Source organism: Corvus cornix, chromosome 2 (genome assembly GCF_000738735.6).
Source record: "Corvus cornix cornix isolate S_Up_H32 chromosome 2, ASM73873v5, whole genome shotgun sequence".
In the NCBI taxonomy this organism is placed as follows: domain Eukaryota; kingdom Metazoa; phylum Chordata; class Aves; order Passeriformes; family Corvidae; genus Corvus; species Corvus cornix.
In genome coordinates this window covers 103,037,451-103,059,021 of record NC_046333.1, presented here as the reverse complement: position 1 = coordinate 103,059,021, position 21,571 = coordinate 103,037,451, and the positions used below count along the sequence as shown (strand labels likewise).

The window sequence follows — 21,571 nt, the reverse complement described above, 5'->3', positions numbered from 1 at the left end:
CTTTCAAAAATGTAATAAAAACAATCAATACTAATCTAAGTGACCATCAGTGACAGCTCCAATTCGCATTTATGCTCAATGACTGAATTCCAACATTTTTTTTGCAGTCAGCAAGACCTACCCTTCTCATTTGCAGTGCTAGGATTTTGCTATTAAAAACTTCTTGCTTCATCAGATCCACAAGGAAAAAAAAAAAATCAAAGAATCAAATTAAGACTGAGGAGTTGTTTCAAATTACGTGTACAGGTACTCTCAGACTTTCAGCAAATAGAAGTTACAGAAATACAATAAAGAAGGTAGTGGACATCGGCCTATTTTCAAGGTCATTTTTGAGCAAGCAGCAATAAAAATGCAGGCAGAGCCAAGGAGAAAAAACCAATTTCCACTGTGGGAAGACCATTTCTTAAACAGCTTTTTAACCTTTATTCTCATGCGGGAATCAAGATGCAATAAATGAGCTCACAGACAGGAATTATATTATGCTAGCAAAACAACTTTCAAATCTGAATATTTAATCTAAAAGAATTGGTTAGGGAATATCTCTGACAGAGTTGTTACTGTATCAAATGACAGTTAAAAAAAAAAAAAAATCAGCAAAAGCTAACAAGCTAAAGATGACAAAACAGAAGGAATTTATTGCTAAAGGCTGACATCTACTCAGCCTACACAAAGCAGCAGTGAGATCTTCTCAGCCTTTGCCTGGTAGGAAAAGCTCAGAAATGACAAAAAAAACCCAACCCAGTCAGCCCATGAGCCCATCGGCCCACATTAGCTGCAGCTTTACAAAGCCTGCCAAGTTGAACTTGTGGAAAGGGCAGTGGGTGACAATGCCTGCCATGAATCCACCTCCCTTCCAATGTCTCTCTGAGCTCACATGGCCACTGAAACAGTAGTGATTTTCCAGAGATACTTAAAAAAAAAAATTAAAAATCAGGTTTTCAGGTAAAACCAAAGCATTCTATTGGTATGTTTTGCCCTGCACTTCTCAGAAATTGTAACTGCTGTTTCACATTGGAAAGAGAAGTTTAAATTATCTGCATCTACACTTATTTGCTATTAGAATATTGAAAGTTAGTTTATAGTCTTACAATTTTATGCTTTCCCATTTTCAGTTATTTATATCTACTGTAATAACAGAACAAGTCTTACAGTTTTCCTGTAAAACTTATGTCTATAGCTTTTAATACTCAAAAATGTGCATTAAAAAATTACATTTCAGGGCAAAAGCAGTATTTTCCTGCCTCTAAAAAAGAGCACAGAATGATTGAGAAATCATTGAAGTCCTTAAATAGCAGAAGTAACTAAATGAATGTACACAAATATACCTAGCCTTATTTTTGCTCTGACACACAAGCAAATGAAGCACTGGCCTCAAATCTCAAAGCCAGGGAGTTGTACCCATATCCTCAAGCTCAGAAGTACAGTACAGAGCCCCTGAGATATCACTTAAGTACCTAAAAGCATAAATACATGGAAGCTTTGGCTGATGTGCTCCTGAGGTTTATGCCAACTAACAAACCACAATTCCTGCAAGCTGACCTAACCAATCTTGTCTCACAAAACTTTTGCAACACACTATTCCTCTGTTTGGTCAGGAAGGGATGTCTGCAGGACAGAAAAAAAAATAAGTGGGGGAAGGCAGCAAACCCCACCTGAAGGAGTTTTGTGAGACTGATGCAAATACCAACAACTGATCAACACACACTGATAGCCCTGAATTTCTAGAGATGCATTTTTAAGCCCTCAGGGAATGGAGAAAATATTTACAACAGACTAGTATTTTTTTATCTTAATCTTCAGCCTAACCTAGAATGCTTTCATGGGATTTTTCTCTGCCACATACCTTTGTACTCCACAAAAAAAGAAAATGGTCTGTGGCTTGTTGGTGATTTCTTGCAAAATAAAGGAGGGGAAAAAATGCAAAGCAGATTTTAAATTTAGGGCTCTAATCAATGCCAAGCACAACATTTTCCCCACAAAATGTCTACAATGTTCCTTTCAGACTACCACAAAAAAGTGACATTTCTCAGTTCTTTCTTCTCCCCCAACCACAAGTCAGGTCTCAATCAGCAAAATTTGCCCCTAGTTGAGATCACTTATTTTTTTACACTACAAATTCCTTTTAATATGATCAAGCCTCATTTCTATTTAATAAAAGTGTCAAAATATATTTGTGCTGCTTATCATGAACTTAGGGAACCTTATAACATTAACACAATGGTATCCACAAAGTCAGCATTCCTGAAGTCACGCAATGTGGCCTTTGTTTGAGGTGACATCATCAACAGGTCATCTAAAATTGACCTTTTTAGAATACTACATAGAACAAAGCCCACTACATTAATGCTTTGACAGCCAAACAGACTCAGAGGAAATGAAAGTCAAGAGCTCCATAGTTACATCTGCTCTTCTACAGAGTTTTGCTGGGGTGTACCAAGTCCTGCAGGCCGAGAGAGAGACATGGCCACTGCAGCTCCATGTTCCCAGGCCCAGCCACCAGTAAAGCTGTGCACATATTCCCAACAGGCACAGATACAGGCACACACATAATGCAATGGACATATGGATATATGCAAATACATATGGCCAGCCATGCAGATGCACAAAGACAAAAACACACAAGTGCAACCACCACCAATGGTTTCATCCTCTTCCCTGCTCCAGGGAAAAATACATATTCATATACAGATATGGCTTTCTTCAAAGCCCATCCACAACATGGATTTCTTAAATACCTGAAGTTGGAGCCTCATTGTATTCAGTAACTGTGGCCCCCCCAGCCCCCAGATCTCCCCTGTTGCTGGTACCTGGCATGTGAGCCCCTGCAGCCCACAGCTCCCCCCATCACTGAGCCACAAACCGCCTTGCACACATACCACCCATAACACACACACACTATGGCTCCCTACACACTCACTCTTTCCTAAACCACTTTGATCCCCTCCATCTTTGGCCCTTCCTCCATTCATCCCAAAATAAGTTGTGTGTGATCCCGAAATGTTCTTCCCCTGTATGCCATAATGAGTCCCATACCCCTCTAGACTGTTATCACCCCCATCCTGTAAGCCCTGAAGAGCTGCTCCCATAACACATTGGTGGCTGTCAGAGGACAGCCCTGGCAGGGGCTCATTTCTCTCATTTATTGGTTGTTCCACCTTGATCCTGTGTTCCTTTGTGGGTGGATGTGAGACTTCTCACACAATCTAACAAATGAAAAAAGAGTGTGGACAGCTAATAAGGGTCTTGGGGCCCTGCTACTTAGCCTACCCAAAGACACAAGGGATGTACAGGTTCACTGTAATTAAGATTTCCAACCCTGAGGAAGAAGTGAAAACTAAAGCCAAGTATACCATTCTACCCAATTTTGCCAAAAATTAAAAAGTTTTTACCTTACCACAATGTTAAGTGATTCTGCCTCAGACTCACTCTTTAGCTCCTTGTCTCCTGCCTCACACTGTAAGTTGCAAAAAGCACTGCTTTTAAGTGTTCTGCAAGTCTCAGGGGACTTGAAGTTTTTTAGTGTTCTTTCATCAGGAAACAATATTCACATTGGTGGAAGCATAGCAGAAATGTTAAAGGAAAATATTTAGAAGTAAAAGACAAGACTTTGCAGGGGATAGAAACCTTTTCATTTTCTGTAACACTTAACTCTGTTGTAGATGTTGGGAAAAAAATTGATATTTAAGACTGATAGCAACAAGGTCTATTCAAGCCACTAGTATACATGAACCCAAGATGCAGTATGGTGAAGTACTTAAGGTACTTTTTTCATCTCATACAGAAGCACTTAATACAACATCCAACTCACCTTGAAACTCCAAAACTTTCTTCAAAGTTTTCTGGGCATCCAAGTACATTTTGGAAGCCTGCCTCTCAGTTTTAAAAGTGTCAGAAGAAACTGTAACACTCCACGAAACACCTTTGAATGCATGAGGTTGTAGTGAGGCAGCTGAGAGTGTAAGATACATGTACATAGGCTCACAAATCAACAGCCAGATCTACAACACCCCAAACTTCTGTCAAATGCTGTCACTCCTACAGTTAAAGCACATGACTTCTGAGGTGGAACTCACCATCCTGAATTAAGCACCAAAGAGCCCTTCTCCACTAAGTGGGGTTCATAACCACCCCATGCGTGGTGCCAGGCTTGAGTAACCCAGTAAAAAACAACCAAAAACCAAAACAAACAAACCAACCCCAGCAGACACTGGTACAATAAAAGAGTTTCTCCTGAAGTCAGACACCTTATTGCTGCTTGTTGCAAATAAACAAGAGATGAAGGCCTGCAATTGTATTCTCCTTACATCTTGAGCACCCTAATGATCCAGCTAAAGCATCAGCTTTATTTTCCTTGCCCATTTTCCTTCTGGAAGGAAACTGGCTATCTCGGCTGTACAGTAGCTCAGTTTCAAAGAGAGGTCTGGAGAGACCTCTTACACTTCTCCTCCTCCCCTGCATTACCTGTCACAGCAACTTGGTAATAGAACACTCTATTCAGAGATTGGAGATGTGGGTTCAAGCCACCTCACATTAAGGAGATTAACATAAATCTCCCACATAAATCTGGGAAAGTGCTTTAACAACATGATTTATATCACCTATATTTTAGCAAAAAAATGAGGTTGCTGACCATAATGTTGCAATTTGTATATTAGTCATAGCCTAAGAATACTTACTAAACCAGATCCTTGAAGCAAGGCAGGTCTGAAATCCAACAGGTGACAGGCATGTGAAATACCTTTGTTTATCTCTGCCCAGATGGAGCACCTTCCCGGGGCCATTCAGTTCCCTGAGCATCAGCACTTATCCAAAACCCCAGACAGGAACAACAGAGCAGGCTACTTCAGCACACCAGCTAACATAAACAAACTGAGATGCAGCCGAGGAAATATTTAGTCTACAACTGTACCCTTCCAAGTTAACACTACCACAGTTTACAGTAGCAGAATTTTATTTTTCTTAATTATAGAAAAATCACCTGACAGTGGCAGAGTCAAATTTTTGAAATATAGGCAATAGTGTTCAAAATCATTAACTGATTTGCCTTTCTACTTTGAAGACATGTATCACTTAACTCCAATATAACAAAGAATGCATTCCAGCAGAGCAAAGCTGCTACAACAAGCCTCCAAAATAGCTTTTCGCTTCTGATGTTGTAAAATAATTCCTCTGCATCTAGACACCGAGATACACATTTCATGAAGAGTTACTCCATTAGTGGATACAAAAGACTCGACTGAAAATACAAACCAAACTTTTCACTATGATGGGGACACTTTAACAAAACACCTGTAGTTAAAATACCAACTACATTTTATAGCTATTGTAGATATTAATCTTTAGGCTGAAAGAACCAATCATTAACTTTCAAAGTTGTTCAGTGCAGTGACTTTAGTATAGTGTTTTTACTTTCCTAGGCTGGACTTCAGCACTTTCTGACAGACCCTTGCAGTTGTGGTACACCCCAGTTTCTTCATTTGCTGACAGGACAAAAGCAAAACCGAAACAGAAAAACAAGAAATGCTTTGAGTTCTACCACAGCACTCTCCATGGCCATGCACCTTTTCCCCAAACTTCTCTTGACAAATTCTTCTCTTGCTCTGAGAAATCTTTCCAGCCTCACTTAAAAATGTATTTTTACTTCATCACGATGCTTACAAGTCTGAGCTTCAGTTGTTTACTTTCTGTAAAAGTAACATGGCTATTCTAATCTGCATCGCATTCTTCACATTGTTTTAGGATCAGTTATCTTGAATTGTGGATTTTGTAAGGCAGTTTACCACCAGGGGGGTTGAAACTCAGCTTCCTCAGATGATCTGTGCTCTCACGCTGAGAAAAAAAATTCTATCAACTTAATCTGATAGGAGGAATGGTCTCTCGACCTGATCTTTCAACTAGAAGAATCTAATTATTAATTTAAATATCCCCAGGAGGGGTGGCTTAGAAGCAATCAAATATATTGGTAGCTTCAATCACTGATATAAAAAGCAAGTATTTTATCCGGATGCCTCTAGCACTCGTGGGCTAATATACAAAGCTGTACATTACTACAGTGAGATCACTGAAAATGTCAATGAAAAAACAAAATATATTGGCTCTTGTCACCCACACATGACTAGCTTCGGGAAAATTCCTACCTTTTAAACTGCATGCTATCGTATATATTCAAATAGGAATTAGTATTGAATTAAGGTTATTTGATGTATGTAAGATGCTACCTTAAAAAGAAATTTAAAAGCAAAATTTATATCATTTTGTCTGGCATTTCATTTGTTTCTACAACTGAATTTTCATAACAAAAGTAAATTGTATTTATTTACAAGCTGAGACACATGGTCTCTGAAATTTACTTGGGCTTGATTTTGTCCTCTTTACCTAGAGGATATTTTGTATACATAATTATATTAATAAACACTCGGTTTTACTGCAGTCTGTAAACATCCAGATGCTAATCTCCCACACTACATCCATCTCAAACACCATACTTCACCATAAAGAAAACAAGCCATGCATCTGCACAACATATGCCTTCCAACCATTTTCCATTCAATTTCTTTTTTGTTGTTGTTGGGTTTTTTTGTTGTTGTTGTTTTTTGTTTTTTAATAGAGACCTAATGGAATTCATGTGCAGGGAGTAGGGATCGGCAGAAATTCTGCTGTGGACCCCAGCAGGAGCTGACCCAAGCCAAGGGTGAGAGCATCTGGTGCCTACCAGCGCTTCCCATCACAACCCAGCACGTCGCAGAGTCAACTACGGGAAACCCAGCAACAGAGTGAGCCGATGTGCTCAGCAACTTGGGTTTCACCAGGACAACCCGAGTTACAGCACTTCGAACAAAGAAGATGCGTGTGATGAAGTTATTCACAGAGGAAGAACTCGCCGCGGAGCGTTCCGGTGTCTCGGCCACAACGCACCGGCCAGCCCACGTGCAAGAAAAAAATAAGAAAACTTTTGTAAATTATCTCCATTACTTCTTCGTGCTACCTCCGTCTCATAGCCGGAAAGTGGTTTAGGACACTTCCCGCTCCTTATAACAGAGCTTAATGCGGTTTATATTACCGACAGCGTGCGGCATCCCTCGGGGCTGCCGGCTCCTCTCCCTTCCCCAGAGAGGGACCCCCGGGACTGCGGCCCGTGCCCGGCTCTGCCCCCTCTCCCGCCGGGACAGAGGCTGCGCCAGGGGCTCCCCGGGCCGCCGCTGCCCTCCCCCTGCCCCAGGAGCGGGCAGCGGCGGGGTCGCCCCCTCCCTCGGGTTTCTGCCGCTCCACAGCGTCTCCCGGCTCCCACAAAGGGAGTGGGCGGCCCCGGAGGCGGCCGGGCGGAGTGGCCCCCGCCGCCGAGGGAGGAGAAAGGACTCCAGGAAAGTGGGGGAGGGCGGCTGCAAAACGTGGAGATGGTGGAGAGAACAGGGAGAAAGGAGATGGGGGAGGCCGTCGGGCAGAGTGTGGTCGACACTGCCGGACCGAGCCCGCCTCCCTCCGCGGGCTCCCTTCGCAGCCCAACGCGGCCCCCGCACCGCGGTGCCCGGCGGGGACGGGGACACTGCCGAGGCTCCCCCCAGCCCCGCGGGGGCGAAAGGCTGCCCCGGGACGCGGCGTGAGGCTGCAGACCAGCCTGTCAGGCACTGCCCTGCTTTGCATTGCGCTGCCCAGCCCCGCACCCCCGTTCTGCGCTCACCTCGGGGCTGGCCCTGCCCCGGCACCCACAGCAGCGAAGTCGCCGCCAGCAGTGCCAGCAGCAGCCGCCGCCCGCCGCTGCCCATCGCTGATGCCGCCGCTGGAGGGACGCTGCCTGCCCCGCCGAGCCCGCCCGCCTTATATGCTCCCCCGCCGCCCCCGGCCCGCTCCGCCCCGCACCACCGGGGCTCACTCACACACACACCCCTCCTCACACACCCCCCCTCCTCACACACACCACCCCTCCACACACACCACCCCTCCACACACACCACCCCTCCTCACACACACACCCCTCCTCACACACCCCCCCTCCTCACACACACACCCCTCCTCACACACCCCCCTCCTCACACACACACCCCTCCTCACACACCCCCCCTCCTCACACACACACCCCTCCTCACACACCCCCTTCCTCACACACACACCCCTCCTCACACACAGCCCCTTCCTCACACACACACACCCCTTCTCACACACACACCCCCTTCCTCACACACACACCCCTCCTCACACACACCCCCCTTCCTCACACATCCCTCCTCACACACACACCCCTCCTCACACATCCCTCCTCACACACACACCCTCCTCACACATCCCTCCTCACACACACCCCCCTCCTCACACGCTCAGGGACCCCGCGCCCCGCACCGCACGTGCCCGGCCCCCAACACCGCCCCCGAGGCACTTGCGGTCCCGACCGCATCTTGCGGGTGATGCGCGGGGTGCGGCGAGCCCGAGCCCCGTGCCTAAAACGTTCTGGAAAGCTGTAGTTATTGAACTGAGGATTTTTGCAAGGAGAGGAGGAAGGGGAAAGGTGAGTATACGAAACAACAAGGTAAAAGTGTGGGGAGGGAGAAAGCACTGCTAAGCTAATTCAACAAACAACTTTTCTGTACGGCTGATATTTTCACGTGTTAAATAAATAAATGAATAAGTATCTGTTAAGACTTTCCCTGCGAACTTGTCATCCCCACCTTTGAAAATTAGTTCCCGTGCTGATATTTTTTCAGCCCCCGTTTCACATAAACACAACAAATCAGCCATGTTTGTAAATTAAATGAGTTCTCTCCTCAGTTGTTAAACTATGAGGTTGATTACTTTTTGTCCCATAGGAAATCTTTTCTGCTTTTTAATAATCAGCTACCTCATGAAACTAGCATAAAATGTAGCAAAAAGGTTGTAGAGATTTCTCAAGATAAACACATTTATTCAGTACATCAGGAAAGTTCATCTCCTTTAGGCATTACTGCTTTAAGGTTTGTCAGGTCACAAAGCTCGTATCTACAATACTCTTTAATGAATATTTCAAGGAAGGTGCAGCAAGGAACACTTTCCTGGGAAAAGAACTCTATGCCAAAAATTGGTTAAGGCAGGGGAATTTTAGTCAACAAATACCATCTCTCAAATGCGAAATCCCTCTTTTTTAAGAAAAGAAAGTAAGCTTGTTTAAAAAATGCTGTTTATTTTTTCGGAAAACCTTGTGCCCTTCTCTGTGGTATTGCATTAAAAACCATATTTCAAAATACAATAATATGTGTGAGTTGCATGAGTAGAGTTAGGCTGCAAGTGCATTCTTCAAATTGTGGGCAGCTGTTTGCAGAGTTTGGACTTCAGCTTGGTTGGCTGGGGATTTTTTGATTGATCAAAGAAGTCAGGGAAGTCAGGAAACTCAGGAAAATAATAGTAAGTTACATATTTTATATAAAAGCAATTTTTTATCATGTAACTCAGAGTTATGAGTTATACTTGAGAAAGTATAGCAATGTTTATATTCAAAACATAGGCAAAGAAAAAAAATCTATGGGTCAAGGAGATATAAAATGAAAAATTTCTGCCATAAAACCTTATCAAAGGCCTTTGAGCCTGAAAATAAATAACACTCCACATCTGTCCCTTCCAAAAGATTCATTCTTTGCTCACACCAGGAACTTCTTAAATTTCAGGACAGGCAAGGAGGAGCAAAGCAAAACATCTGTGGAGAGTAAAGTCAACAAATTTCAAGAGCCAAAGTGTCGTTTGTTCTAAAATCATAGAGGTCAGGTTAAGGAATCCTCTGTGCAGGATCATAAGTACCAGTTGGGAGCCAAGTACAAAGGAAAGAGAAAGAGGGAGCATCTGTGCAACATAAAATCTGCCAGTTTAATGTTTTATGATCAGTTTAACCATTTATTCAAGTAACAGCAAGCTGAAGAGTACTATCTCACAGCCATGAAATGATAAGAGCCAGTTTACTATTACATGTATTTATCCTCATCAGAATATTCCACCAGAGCTAGAAAATACAAAATGCAATCCCTCTCTGGACTTTATCATCTGACTTGGTTATTATAGTTTAACTAAACATCTCTATACAACTAAAACAGCCACCATCTAATTAGTTTGCAAGAGGATATCACCGTTGTTCAGTGCCCATTACAATCATTTCCTAGGAAAACGGATCCTTCTCAAATTTCATTTCAGTATGTACATTCTTCGAGAAGAGGATTACTGTGTTTTCTATTGTTCCTTTTCCCCCAGTTCATTGCTGGTATTACAAAAAACCAGGCAATCAGAAGGATCCTCTTTTCAAGGTATGGCACCATTAATATAATTTTTTCCTAACATAGTTTTCTAATGAGCTTTGAGTGATTATGAAGATAGAGGAGAATTTCAGCTTCTTAAGCAGGTGTAACTTCACATTTACACCGAGCAAGTGCATCAGGTATTGCAAGTTGAAGATTAGAAATTTCTTAGTCTTTGACAAACCAACCCAATGAGAAAATGGAATGCCGTGGTACAGGTAAGACCACGAATGAGTGAAGAAACGTGCGCAAGAATGAAAGGATTTTAGGGCACTTTTGTGCATGTTTATACATTCCCTGGAAACCATCTGCACAAACAGAAACTATGAATGCTACTATATCATATATGCATAAGACAGCTAGTAGAACTACACATTCAAATAGTGCAGGAGACATCTATAGTTAGAAAAATTAAATTGCTGCTGCTCCAGCTTCACTTGAAAGAGAGACAGAGATTGCACAGACTTTAGGAACGGTGATATCTGAATGCCTCACACTTACTGGTCTTGCTAATTAAAACAAAACAAAACAAGCAAACAAATTTGAAATGTAAGACAAAATCTGTAAATACCCAGAAAAATACTCAGAGACGTGGTTATAGGGAATTTCTTAAAATCTCATTTTCTCTCTGATGTATTTTCATTAATTACTTTTGTCTTAAGGACTGTTTCAACTGGAAAGAAATAGAAAATCCTGATATTTAGGATGATGTAGCACAAAGCGAATATGTTAATCCAACCATCCAACAGATAACAACCTATGGACAAAAACATTGCCGTTGGCAAAACCAGAGGTTTGGGAGAGCTCAAAACGGAGAAAACCCAAATACAGACTCTGAATAGAACCACTCTGCTATCCTGCACCTAAGTAAACTCCAAGAGAGCACCAATTATGTTTTTTCAGCTTTTGTCTGTGTTGCTGCGCTAAAGGCAGAGCTATTGTGTTAATGTCAGGTTCCCTTCAGGCCCCTCAGGAGCATGAGGTCACCTCCTGACCCCAGAGGGCAGCAGGGGCACTCACAGCTGTCAGCGGTGCTGTGCTTTTCCTCATCCATAACGTTTAATAACTTGCATGTCCCACCATCCCACCTTACCATCCATCCCACTCCCAATGCGTTTAGGGACATTTCTACACTGTGAACATCACTGATGCAATAGCTGCTGGAATTGGGGTAGGGAATTTGGAATAGTTTCCAGAAGGAGGTATACTGTTATAACCAGTTGACAAACACACCCAGAGCTACATCAAAAGCCTAAATAAGATTTTTATCTGTAGCTGTACTGTACAACAAAGAGTTTCTAATTTTTAGCTGGTTTTTGTTGGGCTTTTTACACATACTTGCAATCCATTCTGCCTCTGCCTCATTATCTCATAAGCACCACCCAAGTGTTCTGAAAAAGCATTTTGGAAATGATTATCACTTGTAATCAGAGGTAAAAACAATACAATAAACTGCCTGTCTGCTGCTAATATAAACATTCAGTCACTACTAAAAGCTGGTTTAGATAACTCTTCAGCTGTTCCCCAGAACACTTCAAGTATATTTCTCCCTCCCTCAGAGAAGTACGTCCAGAGGTTAATAAATCTGAGCTGTGACAGACTAAAGAGAGGAGTAAATTCAAAGCAAAAAGCTCTTCACAGCACACCCTGCCCACAACTTCCTCTCAACAGAGACACTACCTCAGCAGCTTGACAGGCTGGAAGTGCAACCCAAGAAAAGAGATGTAGGCCAGGACATCTTCCAGGTTCCTCCTGGTATTCCTCAGCTGGTAGCCTGATAGTCTGCTTCAGCAGCAAAAGTCCGTGCCCTTTCTATTCCTGAAAGTTATTTCAAGCTGTAATTTGAAATCCATGTTATTTGTCTCTAAGATGACAAAGGCTTCCATGAGGATTCAAGAAAAACTGCTGTTTCAGAGGAGTCTGCAAAACAGCTGCTCCAGGAGCGTGCACAAAGCTGTCATAGGCCAGTGGAAAAGGCACAAGCAAATTGAGTGCCTCCTGCCTAGCCAGAAAAGACACCAAGTCAGCTGTGCCCAAGTGCAAGGTCCCGCAAAGGCTTGCCTGCTTCATGGTACAAGCTTCACTGACTTCAGGAGGTGCCTGGACTGAAGTGCTCACTAGAGAGGAGGGCTGGCTTTGGAGAAAAGCAGGAGCTCCAGGACAGTCTGGATGCCACAAAGAGGGAGCAGAACAAACCAGGAAACTGTTTAAATTCATACTTCTCTCAGAACCCTAACTGCCGTAACACAGAGGATTTTTAAAGCTTGGGCTATCACCCATGCCTGATACACGGCCCCATGTTCATGCACGTCCATGTCCCTCACTCTGACAGCACCTAGGATTAGTGGTACCCTTCATCCAGCTTTCCAGGGGCTGTGAACAGTCAGTCACACCCTCCTATTACCAGACGTAATCTATCGCAGGAGCTAAAGGCAGAGGGTCCAGCCACCTCCTGTCAGGCTGCTCAGAAGAAGGTACCAAGCAAAGAGGTCAAAAGCCCTGCCAAGAAGGAGATGTGGACAGGAATTAGGAGCACACAGAAGCATCATCACTGCTTGGTTGTGCAGGGTCCTTCCCCAGTTTAAATAAGAAAGGCACAACAGGTATTAGCATAATAAAAGTGCTTTAATAATAAAACACTAATAAGAAGAGGAACATAGACTGTAATTCCTAGATCTCATCATCCTGGGAGCCCTGCTTTGATGCAGCATTGGATAGACCCAATGAAATGAGTGCAGTTGCCTCAGATTCTCTGTTTTGAAATTGAATACAGAAGTATTTCCTTATATTGTGGTAAGTACATCACATGCCTGTGTTGTGCCTATGCACCTGACTATAGAGACACTGCTTGTAGCTGGTCTCTTCGTGGCTCTCAAAGCAGGAGATGCAGACAGCAAGAGATACTGGGTAACTCAAAGCTGTTCCTGCAAAGGGTGGCATGGTTTGTGCGAAAAACGAGGTTCACTCTCCTGTTAGAATTTAAAGAGTTTAATATAAAGACAATAAGAGACACATAAAATAAAGCAAAGGGATAACAGCCGGGTGCCTTGGCGCTCTGCCAAGAGCGCACCTGATGCTAGAGGTGAGTCCTTTTTATACCATTTTTACTGTCTGTTCTCTATTCATATTAAAACTTTTCCTGGAGCTGTTCTGCATGGCCACTCCTTGGTTCCGCCTTTTTAGAGCATGCGTAGTCTTCTGCCTTGTGGTTTTATTTCTTTTGATTCTTGGGGTTGGGCCCGCTAGGTAAGAGTCGATGGTAGGGTGGATCTCTTAATTCTCCAGGCTCTCCTGGCCGCTGGTTCTCCAGTCGGAGTAGCCTTTGGGCCCTTTTGTTCTCTGGACAAAGTGTTGATTAGCAGCTTCTCGGGCCTCATCCTCTGCTCGATTGGAGGTTATCTTAATTGCTCACACTCGCTAACATTCTTGCTAAAATGAGAGAAAACTACATCCACACAGCAAAAAGCATTTCTAACATTATATAATATCTACCTTAATACTTTGCGAGAAGCCAATACTATAATATATGTTTATAACAATTGGTTTCTGCTGTCGTCCTGCTTGAATAGATTCATTGGCATCAATGATGTTGAAGGCAAGTCTTGGCATATTTTCTGTAATACAGGTCACATGCTGGAAATTGTGGTTATTATCCAACAGGACTGACTGTATTATGGCAAATACACTCCTCCCCAAAAGATCACAGTGAATTAACATTAATTTTTCTTTTGTTGAAAAAATGGAACCAATAGGCAATAGCGAATACAATATTGTCACTACAGGTAATCAGCAACTACCCTTCCATAATGTTCTTCCAAGTCTGGGCATGAGACTCTTCCTTATGTTTCGATTAAACTTTACAAGAGATTGAAGGCTTCAATAGCCCATCCAGGCTAAAGAATGACCACAGTAAAGTTCACAAGAGACATCTATAACATGAAGAACAAATGTTAACAGCATTGTTGGGGTTTTAGGAGTTCTCCTATTTTTTTTTTTCTGTTAAAGGAATTTTCCCCATATGTGTTGCTAGGGGGACAAATGGCTGCATACTTAAGAAAAACGAAGAGCTAGCCGGGGGGTGGGGTGCATCTGGCTACTCTTTTGTTTCACCTGCGTGTGCAGTTAGTCGGTCCCGAAGGCTGGAGAGGGAGGCTGTTTTTCATCAGCTGCTTTTCCTTCTGTGGAGAAAAAACCCAGGATCCCCGGCCCACCTTCCCTGCCCCGCTGGGAGCCGGGCTGTGGCCGCCCTGCCCCGCCGCTGCTTCGAGCCTTCGCTGCATTGTAGCCGTGCTCGACGTGCTTTCCCAGACCTCCAGGGGTTTCCCACCTGGAAAGTTTGGATACATCTCGTCTGCCACCCGGGATTTGTGCTCGTTCCTGCCGTTCCAGCCTGCCGTTCCAGCCTGCTGTTCCTGAGGGTCCGGCCGGACACCGGGATCGGCTGCTCAGGGCTTTGCGAAGCCTTTGTCCCATCCCTTCCCGGGATCCCAGGCCGCCATTGCCGCGTGCTCCCCGAGCTCGCTCCGGAGCGCCCCCTGCAGCCGCGGGGGAACCATCGCACCTGCCCTGCTCACCGGGAGCCGCCAGCGCCCCTGCCGGCTGCGAGCGGAACTGCACCCGAGGGGAAAGGGCCCGACAGCCGAGAAGGCTGGGACTGGGTTTGTGATTGTTTGCTGTTACTGCCAGAGTTATTGTTGTTTGACTGGTTATACACATATAGATATATAATAGTAAAGAACTGTTATTCCTATTTCCCACATCTTTGCCTCAAAGCCCCTTGATTTCAAAATTATAATAACTCGGAGGGAAAGGGGGTCGCATCTGCCGTTCCAAGGGGGGCTCCTGCCTTCCTTAGCAGACACCTGTCTTTCAAACCAAGACAAGCATGAAAAATCTTACTGTTCCTCTCCAAAATGATCTTGTGGGAAAGACTTGTGGAACTTGAAGGATCCAAACCCCTCACTTCCAGATTGTACTACAAAGCAGTGAGAATATGACTTGGCCTTCACAGAGATGTGCAAGCTAAATGGCATTTAATTTATGCTCCTAACATCTCAGTTCTGAGTGGATTGAGAATTTATAATTTAGCTCATACTTTTAAACCACAATTAATTTGTGGGAGCAGTTGGAGTTTGTGGACAATTTTTGCTTCCTTATTATTTTGCAAAAAATATTAAATAGGAGTTAATCAGTTAATCACACCCTCTGATCTTTTCTTCAGTGATTTCACATTTCTTTTCAAGTATAGTCGGGTATGCAGTTGGGAAAAGATCTGTAGGACACCAGTGTTGTTGTGGTGGTTGATCTTTTACTGGCAAGTGGTGAGATTTTCCTGCTCAGAGGATACACCTGCCTATGCAAAAAAATCTGTGTTAAAGGATCTTGGTGTGAAATTAACAAGGATTCATTACCTTTTTTTTTTTGTAGATTATATAGAGATAATGCAAGAAATAAAACTTCAAGAAGGCATAAGATGAGAGCCAAGATCTTAAATATGTGGCCTTAGTCCAACTTGTGGAACAATGAACAGATCCAGTTGTCTTCTGAAGCTTTTAAAATTAAGTAATTTATTTATACGCTTAAACACGAATTTGATGTCAGCTTTAAGCTTCTGTTATAGAAATTTGCCATAGAATCCAATTCAAGAGGCAATTTAACTTTATTAATGTGGGAGGAAATGTGAGCATAATGTGAGCTATTTTTTAACCTTAACTGCCATTCCTGCTATTGCAAGAAAGTGCCTTACACCTATCTGGAATGCCATTATTAGCAAACTAAATAATTTATCACTTCCAATTTACAAGAAATTAGCCCTGCCTAAAACTAAAACCAGAGGCCATTTAAAAAATAATAATTCAAAAATTTATTTCGGGCTCCTAATTTGAGGAACGGTAGGAGTGTCCCAATGTGTGGTTCAGAGAGCAATATTTTAAAACCAGAACCAACTTTTCCTGTCTATAAAAGCAGGTGACTGTGCTTTGCTGCTACCTTATGGGCACCCTTACATGTGTTTTAACTCAATTTTCACAAGTGGATAAAAGTGGGAAATTGTGAAATGGAAATCTCTGTGCTTCACCTTTTTAATGCTATTAGAGACATCCTCTACTATTCAAACATTACCATTAATATATAGAATGGAAACAGAGTTAACACATTTTATCTTTGAAATGAACTCCGCATTATTTGAAGTGTATGATTTTTGAATTAAATACTCTTACATTTAACTAACTACAGGTAGTTATGGGATCAGTCTTTAAGCTGTGTTGAGAGAATAGCCTGACTTGGAAAATAGGGGAAATCAGATGCCTTATTATTCATAAATAAATAAATATGGCGAAAGGACAAAGTTTATGGGGCAATCTAAGGTTAATACCTGTCGAGTGAAATTGCACTAAGTAGAACTTATTTTTGGATTCCCTATCTACCTACATAGCTATCCACAGTGCAAAGTCTGTGTTAAATGCTGCTGAGGCTGGCAGTAGTGTTTGCTGTGTCTTTTGTGCTGTGTAAACAAAGGCTCATCACTGAAGACGAAGTCTAACAGTTTTTAATATGTAGTGAGGTATTGGCTCCACTTTAGAAAGAATTATAATTAAAAATTTATGAGGTATTGGAAATGTTTAGAATCTGAATTGCACAGTGAAAAGATATGCAGTGTGTCTCAGTGCCTACATAAATATTATACACATGATGGATGGATCGTCAGGCTGTATTTACTAAGGTGACTGTTTCTGTGTAAATTCCAGCGCTAATTAGAGGTTTGTTTTGGAGAACAAGACACAAAGCCAATCAGTTTGATGAGCTGAGAGATTAGGAGCTGAGCTTTCTAGCTGTCTTTGACTTCAATCAAGAAATGCTTGTGTTTAAACAAATGAAAACATTACCAAACTTTAGTCAATGATGATTTTAAGTGACACTGCAGTGCTGGATTTACTGTTCCTGGATTCCTCCCTGCATATTTCTGGTGGCCTGCAGGGAGCAAGCAAAGGTAGTGTCCTGTGAGAGGTAATTAAAATTCTTCCCCATCTGCAAAAACTTTCTTCTTTTTCCCCTTTCCCTTCCACTGCTCTGCAGCCCAAGGCAACCCCACCACAGGTACTCTCAGGAATGTGCAAATATCTGGTATGAGACTCCATCAGCCTGGAGATAATGTTTGTATATCTCATCTTGAGCTGCCCACAAAGCCATCGTTGTCTCTTTTTTTTTTTTTTTTTAGCTTTCCTCATGTGTAAAAGCAAGGAAAAAAACCCTGACAGGTATCTCATGCAGAGTAAAATGAAGCAATTTTTTATTTTCTTTTTTTTCCCCCTTAGAGTATTTTGTAAATGATATAGAGGAACATGAAAAAAATACCTATTACTGCTGTAGGATTGTTGATAAAATATCAAGAACTACAGCAGATTGGAAGTTGTTCTGACAAAGACTGACCAAATACAAGCCAACTATAAAATAAACATAGGTAAGCATATAGAGTTTATACTGTGATTTTGGGGGAACACTTTTTATTATAACATTTCCAAATTACTCTATGATCTCTGTAAGCTGATGACACAAACAACATGTAAGACTGAATTAATTGGCATGGCAATGAAGCCACAAATTCAAGACCCTAGAGGAAAAAACCCCAAACTTTAAATCCCAAACCAACAACACACAGGCTAAAAACTTTCCAGAGGGGTTGGGGTTTTTTCACAGAATCATAGAATCATCCAATTGTTAAGGCTGGAAAAGACCTTTAAGATCACCAATCATCAACCTAGCACCATGTTCACCATTGAGCCATGTCTCAAATGCCATATCCACAAGTTTTTTGAAAACTTTCAGGGATGGTGGCTCCATCCCTTCCCTGGGCAGTCTGTTCTGATGCTTTACAACACATTCCATGGAAAAAAAAAATCTTGATAACTAAACCTCCCTTGGCACAACTTGAGCCCATTTCTTCTCGTCCTGTCACTTGTTACCTGAGAAATGAGACTGACCCCACCTCACTGCAGCCTCCTTTCAGGTAGCTGTAGAGTGATAAGGTTCCCCCAAGCCTCCTTTTCTTTCAGGCTAAAGAACCCCAGCACCTACAGCTGCTCCTCATAGAATTTGTGCTCCAGACCCTTTACAAGTTCCCTTGCCCTTCCTTCTCTGGATTTACTCCAGAGCCTCGATGTCTTTCTTGTGGTGGGATCCCAGAAGAGAACACATATATCTTTTTGCTTCATGGGGAAATCAGATGGCTTACTAATTCATAAATGAATAAATATGGGCAAAAGGACAAAGTTTATGGGGCAGTCTTATTTTAAGTATTGAAGCTTTTGCACTGGCTCAATTTTCAGACACTGATAAGTTATTTGTGACGAGGCTGTGCCTTGGTGCATTGTATTCTTACAGGGTTCTTAATCAAATTTTTAGTACTAATACAAAAATACATGTATTTTAAAAGTAGAGAACTACTTAAAACACATTAAAGATTAAATGCTTGTAATATACCATAAATATTTAAACCAAGAAATATAAACTACTGTTAATCAATTTAATATAGTTTCACTGTCCAGACCTGCGAAAATCTTGCTACATAGCAAAAGCTTCAGTAAGCTCCAAGTGTTCCTGATTTTATTCTGCAGCACTTAAGGCAGCCACAGGATGGCACTGTAAAACTGCAAGTCAAAACCTCGAACTCCTTTCCTGCTAACACCCACTTCAACGTGCTAATTGACATCAGTGCAACCAGTAGTCACAAGGCAGATTCCACCAGCTTACTCTTTAATGGTAATTTTTTTTTTTTTCCCCACACCTTTCCCAAAGCATATCAGCAACCCCACGTTCAGGTTCTTGCGGACCCTGCTGCAGGCAGGGACTTGGAACTGGTGGCATCTAAAGAGTGGTTGGCCAGGTCTGGATGCTTCAGGCAGGCAAAACAGCCACTATGATGGAAAAAAATTATGAGACAGGCTGTCTGTAGGGGAGTTTTTCTACTCTTGAGCAGTTTAACATTAGCTTATTTCATAAAGCATGGAGCTTATTTACTCATTTTACATATTTATTCATTTATTTTTCACCACCTGATGTAACTTATCAGGTGTGTGAGTGTCCTCATCATGCATATGAGTGCCCAAAGATTGACAGTATCAGGCTTATTTCACACACTGTTCCCTGATATATTTCTACAAGAAGCAGAGTCCAGAGAAGGTTGCAAAAGTGTGAATGGGAGAGGGGTGTAGGTGCTGGAGCTGATGTGCAAGGTTGAAAATTATTTTGAGTACAATGGCTGCCTCTTGGCTGTAGCATTTCACTACATTTAAGGGCATGTTTTCTATCTTTTGCTTTGTTTAAATGCCACATTACCCTCATCCCTTTGAAAAATAACTTCCATGGAGCCATTTGTTCCTTAAAATTTTCTGATATTGGGCTCCTCCTGAACTACCTTATTTGCATTTGAAAAGTAGGACACCTTCAAAGTTCATGGGTTTAATTGCTTTGCCAAGGTAATGGGTTTAACTTTTATATATTGTATGTAATATGGTGTAATACCGACGAAATAATAAATTCCACATCCCATCCTGAAGCAAATCTCTCATTAAAGTCAGTTTGAACTTTACCACAAAAAAACCCTAAAATTGAATAACTGAGCCTGGAATTTGGAATTACCATATGCCAGACTTGCAGCAGCGACTGCAGCAAAGCCAACGAAATCCAAAGAATTTGCTTGAGATCAAATCTTTTGCTAGCAGTAAATAATTAATAGGCAATTGTTACTGAAAAACTATATATTATCTAGGGAAGCTAATAGTTGTTCAGTTTAAATTCTTTTTTTTCCCCTCTAATACATATTTTAAAACACTTGTCTTTAAAATAAAGTTAATTTTTGTGTCCATGTGAATCGGCTACACATTGTGACAGAGCCTTTCCAAGAATATCTGAAACATAACAGCTATCATGACAATTTTCAATAAATCATTTCTGGCTGGGAGTCTCAGAGGAAGAGAAACTAAATGATGATTGAATTATCCTTCTATCTCTAAAAGCGATCTTTCTGAATCAGGACTGAGGCACTGTGAGGAAATAGGTTTAGAGCAATAATATTTCTGTTTTCATGATTACCCCGTTCTCTGAAGAGCCAATGTACCAAATTTCTACTTTATAGATGAGATTTCACAGGGCAGAGTTATAATATGGCCAGTGACTCAATGAAGAGATTGGGGTACAGGATAGTGGTAGCGATACACCACCTGAACTCCTCTTGCAGAAGTGCTGGAGGTGCAGGAATGCGCCTGGTTTGGTACCAAAGGCAGTGTGACCTGCATACAGGGCACATAAACTGGGAGTTACATGGCTAAACCAAGACTAACACCTCCGAAATAAAAGCTCCGGGTCACAAGTACCCAATGGCTCTGCCCCAGCTTCCAGCTTCCTGACCATGTCTGTGCCACTGGGCAGAGCGTGTCTGCGCTGCCTGCTCTCTCTCTGGCCACGCTTTGACATCTTCACCTCCAGAGCCAGGGGAGAAAGAGGCATCTATAATCAGGCTGTGTTTTAAAGGCAGGCCAGATGATGCTTGTGAAGAAGTGTGCCCCTCTCTGTCCAGGGCTGAACACTTTTCAGCCACAGAAAGACAAACGTCTTTCTGAGGCATCTCCAGTTCTGGAAACAACAAAGTAAGCACGTGCCATGGCTTTTTAGCTTTCCCAGAAAAGCTGTGAGGCTATGCTTCCTAGGCAGTCCTAATCCTACGAGAAGATCAAGTAACACAGCCAGAGCCAGTGGTGGGCAATGCTGTAAGCTACCTAGGAATATTAAAGATCTCAGTTTCAAAATCTCTCTGAATAAGAGATATTCTGACAAAATGCCACAATATTATAAGAGACTTCAAATCTTATTTTTTGTCATCTGAATACAAGCACAATTTGAGTATCTTTTCCTGTAAGCAAACAATATTTCAGTAGTTTAATCACATCATCAGCTGAGACAATCTATCCTGAATTGTACATATAGTTTGATATATTTAAGCATCTATTCTTATATAATTGATGAAGTATTTCAATGACTCCTTTACACTCTACTAGGATGCTCAGTGGTTTAGAGAGAAGAAATCTCACAAAGGAATCTTGCAATCACAAGCCTTACAGAAGGCCTGGCTCCTATACTCCAGTGTCCCCTGCATGTTCCTTGAAAGTCTTTGAATTAATACCTTAAATATTTATACAGCTATTTGTTTTCCTAGCTTCTGTCAGGAACTAATGGGCTTTCCATTAATAAATTATACGATGTACACTTAATAACTAAAGCACTGTGTGCAAATCTCTGTTCAATGAAGATCTGGAGACTTGAGCAGATGT

General features: G+C 42.1%; 1 protein-coding gene across 1 annotated transcript in view; it reads right to left on the bottom strand.

The window, feature by feature from the left end:
• LAMA1 (laminin subunit alpha 1) overlaps positions 1 to 7,789 on the bottom strand; it is a 100,207-nt gene extending 92,418 nt beyond the window's left edge. Inside the window, exon 1 of the mRNA XM_039572269.1 lies at positions 7,679 to 7,789. Coding sequence (XP_039428203.1) covers positions 7,679 to 7,763 — 85 coding nt within the window. The 5' untranslated portion in view covers positions 7,764 to 7,789. The remainder of the gene's footprint in view (positions 1 to 7,678) is intronic.
• Positions 7,790 to 21,571: the final 13,782 nt, after the last annotated feature.